The following is an 11,166-nucleotide window of genomic DNA, read 5'->3' on the forward strand; positions in this document are numbered from 1 at the left end:
AAGGCGAATCCCAATGCCTTATTTTAAAATCATGTATAAATACGAAAACCAATGTTTGATATTATAAACCGCATGAGCAAATCAAGACATTGAATTTTAAACTTGCGTGAATACGAATTGCTACATAGGTTTTTAAAAAGGCGTAAATACGAATCACAATATCGGATTTTTAAATCTCGTAAATAAGAATCGCAACGTACAATATTCAAATCGCGTGAATAAGAATCGCAACACGCAAATATGAAAAGCTACGTCTGATATTAAAATCGCGCAAATAAGAATCGAGATATTAGCAGATTCCAGGCTTGGGACCTCTAAAAGGCTTGTCAGAAGCAGCGTCGTTTGAAGTACAAAAATCGGATCTAACTGGAGGGCGGGTAAAAAAATCGGAAAATCTTATCTGCTGCGAGTAAAACGGGAGAAAATAGCTAAAATAAGTAAAAATTAGAAAGGATTGGTAGCTATGTAGTTTGAATTTTCTGTTTCTCTTTGAAAATCAGTAAATTTTCTGAAAAAGCGGAATACTTATTAAAAAAAGTGAAATTTTTAGAAAAATCTGAATTTTTGATAAAAAAGCTGAAATTCTAGAGATAAAAGGGAAAAAAGCGGAAATCCGCTAAAAAGCGGAAAAATCTCATCCCTGGTTAAGTTACATTCTTTAAACCAGGGTCCTGCATTTATGAATTTGTGCAAATAGGGTCCGGTTAATGCAAAAAACTTTTTCAAGGAGTTTTTAAATTGTAAATAGATATAGATACAAAATTATACTCAGCATTGCAAAATTATAATAAAAAAATTACATTTTAAAAAATAAACAGCAATTGCTGCTTTAAAATTAGAGATGCAACATACAAATATTTGGTATTTAGCCTATCCTGCAGAAAGCAGAATATTCATTTCGGGCGAAAAATTGAAGAAGCGTCTGCCGAAGACAAAACTTAATTCGTTTACAACCATCTTTCTTGTTTTTACCCCTGGGAAGGGTTTATTCGATTAACAAAACAATAATGAAGATGAACAAATTTGTGAAGGGTCCGATTAAAAGAAAAATCATTTCCTGAAGGGTCCGTTTTTATGTTAAAATATTTTGTGAAGGGTCCATTTTTATGAAAAGATATTTTGTGAAGGGTCCGTTAACGGACCCAAATTTCTTCTAAACAGACCCCTGAATAGTATATAAAATTTTTAAAATTAAAATTTTTAATGTGAAGGTTGCTGCTGCTTTTCCTTCATTAATAAATTGAATTGGGGGATGGTTTTCGACAAAGCAACATGTATATCATGTTCAACATTCAATCGATTAGGATGTTATGTTTTTATATAACCAAAATATAACTCATGGACCCCTTAGGGGTTCATGAACCACAGGTTAAGAAACCCTGATCTAAATATACAAATCAATGACCAGCAATGAAAATACTTTAAAAATTCAGTGACAGTTTTAAAATGTAACAACATAGAAAAATGTAATTACTGTTCCATCACTTAAATGCTTTAAAATTAATGAAGAAAACATTTAATTTTTTTCTGTAAATCAATAATTAATAAGTGAATGAAGAAAAATATTTTACATAATAGTTTATTGAGAATTTAATCAACATTTTTTTAAAAAAATAGATTATATCTAAAATTTTGAAAAAATGCTAAGAATTTCCATAAAAAATATTTGTACTTTTTCATTGTAAAAACGTCTTTTAATCACTTATATTTTTATATTACCTTAAGTAATATATACCACATTTTGTAAGCAAACATATAAGATTTAAAACCAAAACTCTTGATTATAATATAAAATGCAATTTTCTGCGCTGGGGCAGTAATTGCAAAGTGGGACAGTAATAATAAACTGGAAAAAATTTGTTTTTTTTTATTTCAAAATATATTTTTTTCTTAACTATACCATTTGCTGGTATTGAGACCTGGACAATGACCCGTGGAGATGAAAATATGATAGATAGATTTGAGAGAAAAATACTGCGAAGCATTTTTGGTGGAATAAGTAAAAACGGTACCTGGTTTAGAAGATCAAACACGGAACTTTACAAAGCATATAAAGAACCTGATGAACTTAAATTTATCAAAATTCAAAGGATTAAATGGGCAGGCCATATTATAAGAATGGAGGATAACAGGACAACCAAAAAAGTTTTCTGTGCCAGGCCAACTGGTACAAGAAAAAGAGGACGACCAAACCTAAGATTTTTAGACTGCCTAGAAAAGGACCTACAAGTTTTAAAGATAATAAACTGGAGAACATTGGCTAAGGGAAGAATGTCCTGGCAGCAATATTCCACTATGACTAACTCTGGGGCACTTCTTCGCCAAACTCCGCGATAACTGCTTAATTGTTATGCGCGCATATCTACGAAAGAGTCTGTGGCAACCCTTCACTGTAAACAAGGAACATCGTCTTTTTAAACTTGATTATCGTTTTTATTTTTACTATCGTATTTATTTTTATTTAATTTTCCCCTTCTATTTGAGCTTAGTGTTGATAAAAGATGCAAAGAATAATTGTTTGGTTGAATACCTGATACATGCAGAAAAGATGCAGGCAAATATTTGGTAACCAATTGCGACTCGTAAACTCTATTTCGGCCAAAATACTATACATTGATTATAGTTTAAACAGCTTTTTAAATTAAAGCATTCTATTTGCAAGTTTTCCAAAAGATATTAAGTATAATTACCACTTTATTATAAATGTTAAATTTTAATAACGTAAGAGAATATACCTCTTAGAAACAACTTTTTACCATGCTATTTATTTTTCCATTTTTGCACATTTTTTCCCACAATATATAAATATTTATTATAATATTCGGAAAAGGAAATCAGATGGTTATAAAATTTATAACTATATTTAAAATTTAATTAATTTAATATGCTTTTATATTTAAAAATTAATAAACACTAAAAATTTATTATGCATAAATACAACTGTAAGATTACCCACCACTAGATGGCGCTACGAGATATGAACAAAACTTAAGAATTAATTAAAAAAGAATCTCTCTCGTTTTACCGTGGTGTAGAAAGGATTAGAATGTTTTGGGAAGGAGAGAAGCGTTTTTGACTATGTCATTTACAATTATTTTTATGTACTTAATTTTATGTTTGTGATGTAGCATAATTAGGTGTTTAAATAAATTTGTTTTATGCCAAGAAAGGTTTAGCGTGAAAATTATTTCACACTATGAAAATTGGAAAAGAATCTGCAAGTTTTACTACAACCCATGGATTTTGTTGCTTAAAATACATCAATTGATATCGAAAAGTATTTATGTTCGACCAAATCGAATATATTTGGTTTTTGAGGCAAATAAGCAAAATAATTTTTGCATTATTACTATTAATTCTAATTTACCATATCTTTTTCACTTCATAAATTTTAAAAAAATTGTAGTTTCTCAGAACATAATCAAAGACAAATGATTTCTATTGTGTTTTATAATTAAAAATTCAAGATAATCTAAATAAATGAAAAAAATTAAAAAAGCACTTTTAAAAGAAATGCATGTGCATGAAAGAAAAGAATTCTCATTTCATTTAAATTTTAGTACATAATCATTAAAATAAAATGTACTCATTGAATTGCAGCATATTTAGTATTTCTCTCAACATTTTGTGGTTGTCTAAATGCTACACCATATAATTAAGCAATATATTTTATTTGTGAATCAAGCTCTGTTTAAAAATTTTTACTCTTTAAACAAAATTAAACGTGATCGCACCCTAATTAGTGTATAATTACAATATTTTATGTTTCACCTAAAGATTTAAAAAATGTGACTGACCCAGTTTGAACATTGTAGGTTAATATATGGGAACCATACTGCCCAAAACAGAAAATATTAGTTATTAAGCAAATTCACTTTCACTCAAAAAATGCTTAGTGACTGTTTACAGGATATTAACTTTCTACTGGAATGAAATGTTGATAATTTCATATTAAAACGGTGAGACTATACTAAGAATCGTTGGGTTTTCTTTTCGAGGAGAACCATTGTTTCTTGCTGGTAAAAAAAGTTGGTCGAAATTAAAATAAAAACTAGGCAAAATTTAAGACACTGAAAGCAACCATAGCGAAATAATTCGTTATTTTTCTGCATTGAGTTTTAAATTAAATTAAAATAAAAATTATTACTAAATGTATTAGTTTATCCTTATTCACCATTACAGTAAATTGGATTGCATTTAACTCATTTTGAAGACATTTTTTATTCAGATTTTAATTACTTTTTATGATTAATATGACTAGTAACTAATAAATAAATATTTAAATAATTGTTCGTATTAATTCAGGTCTTATTTTTGATATTGATGAGTTATTTTCTAAATTGCAAAGAAGAAATCAAGAATAATTTTCAACAACTGATTGAAATATGGATATATTAGCCGTAATTTTTTATAAAAGGTATGGTAATTGTTGTTTAGGTTTAGTGCTAAACTTCTTGATATTAATTATTTTTGTAGCAAATTTATAAAAAAAAAAAAAAAATCAGCATTTAGTTCTAAGCGGAAATGATTCTATAGATGAAATCATAAATGGTAGAAATGTTTATTTATAAATATAATGAAATTGCGTTGCGCCACGTAAATACAAACATATAGTTGTATAATTAATTACTGCTCCATTTTTACGTTACTTGAATTAAAAAAGAAGTTGCGTTATATGAAACAATTAACGTGAAACTAAAACATACGAAAAATACAATTTATATTTCTTAAGTAATTTTATTGTTCATTTAAATTAACAAATTTTTGTACAAACGAGTTCCACCGATCATAAACAAACTCTACTTGCACTCGTATAAAAAAAATAATAATAACGGTTGAAGTTTAATCTCGTACGATTCGAGAAAGCGTGAGATTCATTGATTTGGCGGGTTAAGAATTCGCACGCCAAACAGTGCCAATTGGAGTGCCCCAGAGTTAGTCAAAGTGGAATATCGCGTCCTGGCATAGGCTTGCTGAGAAGGCCAAGGCCCATCCTGGGCTGTCGTGCCAATGAGAAGAATACCATTTGCTTTATAATAATTAAAAAAACACATTAGACATTGTTTTACATTTTAAAATATAATTTGCATATTTCACCTTAATGGTTTAGAAATGGGCCTTAGTGGCATTTTTTAAATGAAATATATTTTCCTTTTTTGTTTATCTTATGCATGAAACCAATAAAACTGAATAAAAAAGAAGTTTCATTCTTGAACTTCTTTTTATCACCTATATATAAAGAGTAACACTGGGAAATTTATCATGTGGCTTCTTTTTTTCTTTCCACTTTTTGTATTAAAAGTATCTAAATGATTCTGATTCTAAAATGTAATAAGAAAATATTTACTTTTCATAATTTAAAAAAAAATTATTAGTATTAAGAGATATTATTATTAAAAAAATATTATATTAAAAAAAGAATATATAATAGGTTAGATTTAAAACTTGTTTTTCTCATAATCAGTTTTAAACTCCTGTATCAGAATGAAATATAATAACTAATTCTGGAGAATTAAGCTTTTTAATCAAACATAAAATATTAGGGTTAGAATTTTTGCAACTCCTGCTCTCACCTTTATTGATCTCTTTATTCTTTCAATGTTCATTCTTTTAAGTTTTTTTTTTTTTTTTTTTTGCTTTGCTTTCTTTCTTTCGGTTTCTATTTTTTCAGATAAATCTTATCCTTCCAATCATTACCAGGTTGTTGTTCTTTCTTTTTTAATTTTATTGTTAAACTTTTTCTTTCGGAAATATAACTGTTAGGGGTTTAATTACTATTTTTGACATTCCCCCACTCGCTACATTGTCATTTGGTCGGAGTGCACTAAAGATGAAATACTGCGCCTGTCTTTTTATTCCAGTTTCATCTCTAAACAAAGGAACCAAAATCAAATATAGGCTAACACTTGAAAAGCATTTTTTAATCAATAATTAGATCTACTTTAGAGCCTCAATAAAAAAGATCTTATGCTACGCTTAGCATTGAGAAAATGCAATTCTTAAAAGTGAGGGGGCTAGGTGTGTATGTGCATAGATGTGTATATGTGGGATATGCATGCCAATCTGAAACTTATATTGTATTTTGTTAGGATCGACGAAACATAAAAGGATGGGACTTAGAAAAGAAAGTTTTATTTGTTGATTTTCAATATTAAAAGTTGAGAATCTTTTTTAATCTATTTTGCATAATTAAATATAATATAGTAGAGTTCAAGAATTTATTTTATAACCTAATATGCAACTCCTTAAATATATAGTCTCAAATGAAAAAAAGTATAAACTATCTCAATTACAAATTATTTATAATAAATTAGACTTCATAGATTAGAATTTCAGTAAAGAGCCCATGATAATCTCAGAAATATATTGGGACATTTAAAGACCATGTGAAAATCAATATCAATAACTGCCAAAAATACAATCAAAACACTACAAGGAATTACGACACTATTGGCATAAATTGAGCACAGCAAAAAGTGGTAATAAAAAATGTGCAGTTTAAGTTTTTCGTGTAGAAATATCAACTGAGAAATGACTAGAATTTTAAAAACCCTCAGAAAATCATCATGTTAAAAATAAATAATTAAATAAGTGATTTGAGTTTCACGTGTAATAAAATTGTATTAACAATAGCATCAGGTTTCTTTTAAAAAAATTTGAAAATTCATAGCAATAGCTGTCAAAAGAATGATTGAAACACCGCATGGATTAACGTGAATATCGACACGAACCGAGCATGACAAAGAGCGATCTCTTGAATCTGCGATACAAACTTTATATGTCATAAATATTTTTAAAAAATGCGAAAATATCAATGAATACTGAGCAATGAAAGACATCAGGACTTCAACAAAAAAAAGCAAGCAAAAATTCATAACAATCATTACTGAAAAAAAATTTCAAAATACTATGTATTTATTATGCAATTAGTTGTGATGACAAGTGAGTGATACAGTTAATACTCAAATGTGCAATTTAGAATTTTCATGTGCGTAACACATTTAAAATATTGGATTGATTTTATTTCAACCAAATAAAAAAAAAGAGGGGAAAATGTACCACTTTGATTAATTAATTTGCTATGAATCTGAATTTGTAACAAAATTCCCACTTAAAAATTTTATTAACCTTTCGCTTAAGGCTGGTATAACAAGTGGACCAGAATGACAGGCTTTATCATACTAAGTGTTAAAGTGCAAAATATGGTGTTCTTTAAAAAAAAAAATGAAAGAAAGAACATGATTTCCAGAGCGATCTATCTTTTAAACTTTCGCGATTATTGATTTTTTTTCTTTTTATTATCTGATTAAAATTCTAGCTGAAGACAATCATTAACATATTGCTTTCTCAAATGAGAGTAGAAAAATTACGAGCATTTCTTTTCTCTCCAACATGCGAGAAAGGTTTCTTTTGAAACTAATTCTGCCGAAGAAAAAAAAAATCTTCAGAAAATTTATGCAGAAAAGAAAACTAAAATTTTTTACTTCATTATTCCTTATTTTTCATTATTCTCAAATGAGAATAGAAAAAATCACGGAATTTTTTTTTCCCTCTGATCTACAAGAAAAGCATCGTTTGAATCTGGAAGAAAAAATATTTCAAAAATTTCTGCAGAAAAGAAAACCAAAATTTTTTACTTCCCAAAGGAAATATCATTTTGCAAGAACTCTGTAATGTTCTATGAACACGTCGCCGTGATCTCGCAACGGGGGAAAGACTCCAACTACACTTTCCCCGAAGAAATAAAGATAAGATTGAGTGACATTTGAAACTAAGAATTTTTCATTTGGTCAACATAGGGACATAAATTGCCTCCATGGGAGATGAGTAAGGGATTATCTTTTATTATTAAAGAGAATCTATAGCTAAGAATCTATTTACTTTTTAATAGCAACTTTAATTACATAAAAATATTTACTAAAAAATTCTAATCTTTGAATAGGCTTTGCTCCTCGTTTAAAGCTAAGCTAAGGCACCCCCTCCCCGGTTCCTGACACTTGGTGTTAGGAAGACTTGTGAATTAGCACCTTCACCAATATAATCTGTATGTTTTGGTGATGATGAGGCAGTTGCATGCAAGAAACAAAAAATCCCTAACAGAATAGAGCAAAACCCACAGGCAAAGATTTCCCTATCGATATCTATGCTAAAATAAAGGCCAATTTTTGACGATTTTAGAGGAACTATTCCATGAAGAACTAAAAATACACATCAGAGATGGGACCAACTAGAAAAACATATTTGTAGCCACACCAGGCAGGGAAGATTTTCATATAGGATGCTACAGCAAAATACTTGCTGAATTTTAGACGTTTCTAGGCAGCGATAAAAAGAAATATCACAGATGAGGACTAACTCAATGGGTATAACTCGAAGCCACAACTGGGAAAACCTTAACATGTTTTCTTTTAAAAATCTATTCCGCACTTTGGTGATCGTAGTTGGCTTGCCTGATCACAACACAAAATTATCCCCCTAGGGAAAACCACAATATATTCTGTTTAATGTATGCAAATTAAAGAACCCTTTGACGAAGGTATATGTGCAAACAGATATCGGTATTGAAATGGGGACCCCTTGAAATACCGCCCCCGGATAAAACTGGTAGACTGGGTCTTTGCACTTGATAATTTTTTTTGGTGCGAACATGTACCAGTATGGAAATATTTCCAACGAAAGTAAATGCTCACAGGCATTCTTGTCCCATCCCAGAAGAAATAAACAACACAGTTTTGAATTATTCAGTGCTTAAAATCATTTATAATTAATGGTATAATTTTTTGAATATTCAAAAGATACACGCATAATAAACAATGTGCGGAAATATACTTAAGAACCTATCATTAAAGTCAATTCTGTCTACTTAGTCAGATATGATTTTTTCTCATTTAATGAAGAAGCAATGAAAACACAATATGAAAATATTTTTATACACTACAAATTTAAAATTAATCTAACTTGTCGATCCAAAATGTCCAACATGTCTGTAAAGGAACAACAGGCAAATCATCACAATTTTCACTCATGGTAGTTGTATCAACTATATCGAAATTCGTTTGCATCTCCATAGTTTATTTACAGTTCCAGCTGATACTAGATGACAGCAGAAGAGATCACGACCTTATTACGCAATACTCTTACGAAATCAACTGCGGATATTGGTTAAAAATTTTCAAACTGCTAAGTCAGGGCTGAACCAGATCCGTAACTTAACAGTTACGGATTTCCAGGTCTGCATCTTTTTAGGAGCGCACTACTGTCTTGAATGCCCGCCGTTTTATAACCCTAAACTTTGGCAATCAGCTGAAATGGGTGATTGCCAAACTAATTCTATCGCCAAGAGCTTGGATGCCCGATTTTTTTTTGAGCGTGGTGAAAATGGCGAATACGTTTTATAGCTCAATAATGTAAACAATTGTTAAGAATATCTTTTCATGAACTAATAAAATAGGTAAATTCCTATCCTTCAAAATCTCGTTCACCAGCCCCAGTGTATCTTTATGTCTTACGTGGAAGCGATGAAATTGCACGTTATAACCATAATTTGTAGGAAAAGAAATACCTACAAGAATATCTGTTATTAAAGATTTGTGCTGATGCTGGGTAAGTATAAGTGTCACATTGCTTGGCAAAATACTCCTTAGTGTAACTATTTCACTAACTAGTCATTTGTTGTTGCTACCTCACTGCATAACTCCATAATTAGTATGTTGTGTTGTTGCTTATCCTCATAGATCTTTGGTCAGATCAACTCAATAAAGTTGTTGACAGGTATGTACCTATTTTAATCTCTTGCATTATAATTAATTAGGTATCTTTCTCATTAAATTATATTTATGTGGAGTAGGTAGAGTTTTTTTTTTTTATTATTCAAGCAATTTTTTGTGCTCCTATTTATTGGGGATATTATCATAACTACGGCAAGTTGGCGAAGAGTCGCCGAGGAAGGAAGATAACGTTTCTGGCGGAGGGAACCAGTTTTCCTCGGATCATGACGTTTACGCCTCTTCCTTCTCATTGGCTCAAATTCCCTGACTACTCCTTAGAACTTATCGGTTAAGATATATCAGTTATTAAGTAACCGGTTCCGATTTCTTGTTCTTAAATAACGTGTACAAAATATTAGTTCTTGAATAACGTACTCACGGTGTCAGTTCCTAAAGATAAAACAGACGTTTTGCAAACGTCTAATCTAAAGCTATTAATCCTTTTATTCTTTTTTTTAAAAAAAATCTGTTTGACTCAAAATTAATGAGATTACATTTGAATAATAGTTTTAAAAAGTCTTATAATGCACCACAGTTTCTTTTCTTTGTTTCTGAAATATAATTCATATTTGATTTAAACATTTTATTCATTTTTCAATAGGATGAAGATTTAAATGAACTATACATTTTTCAATACAAAATGCATTTAAGATGGATCTGAGGAAAACGTTTCTAAGAAAGCTTAGACATTTAAATGTTTTACTTTAAACTTATTTTTATTAATTTTTAATTAGGATGAAGATCTTATGGCAATTACCTTAAAAGTTTGCAATTTCAAATGTAACGAATTTTCTTATTCCAAATGCATAATAAAAATTCTTCAGAATGAAATACATATTGTTACGCTAATAATGAACTATAATAGATTTGAGAAATGAGTTAAGGAAGCACTTTATACATTCAAAAAAATTTTTGAATCACTTGTTTGCTTTTTCAGATGTATGATATTTTATTAAATCGCTTTTCGTCAAATTAAACATTTAATCAGAATTAATTTTCAATTACTATATGATAATTTTCAATAGATGATAATTTTCCATTGGAAATATATATAAGACATTATTCACAAAGGAATCGATACTTTTACACAAATAATAAATTAAGATAGATCTCAAGAAATAGACCTGAAAAAGCAATTAATACATTTAAAATGCTTTACTTTAACCTTATTATTTTATTCAGTTGTTTGCAGTTTCAAAAGTTATAAAAGTTTTAAAAAAATATTTATATATATTTCATTATCATACGCAGCACTTTACTTTAACATTATTTTATTCAAATGCAATTTCAAAAGTGATAAAGTACAAAAACCAGGGTTGGCAGGTTTTTGACATGTGACAGTTTTTGACAGTTTAAACCATGGTTTAAACCGTCACGTCAAAAACCTCACTGTCTAAAA

The 11,166-nt window shown here is 29.2% G+C and overlaps 1 protein-coding gene across 1 annotated transcript in view; it reads right to left on the reverse strand.

The window, feature by feature from the left end:
- The window catches only part of LOC107447087 (eukaryotic translation initiation factor 4E type 3), a 63,846-nt gene extending 54,083 nt beyond the window's left edge, over positions 1–9,763 (reverse strand). Inside the window, exon 1 of the mRNA XM_087155854.1 lies at positions 8,959–9,763. Coding sequence (XP_087011980.1) covers positions 8,959–9,068 — 110 coding nt within the window. The 5' untranslated portion in view covers positions 9,069–9,763. The remainder of the gene's footprint in view (positions 1–8,958) is intronic.
- Positions 9,764–11,166: the final 1,403 nt, after the last annotated feature.

Source organism: Parasteatoda tepidariorum, chromosome 12 (assembly GCF_982258835.1).
Source record: "Parasteatoda tepidariorum strain Cologne lab strain chromosome 12, Ptep-v5.0, whole genome shotgun sequence".
Taxonomy (NCBI): Eukaryota; Metazoa; Arthropoda; class Arachnida; order Araneae; family Theridiidae; genus Parasteatoda; species Parasteatoda tepidariorum.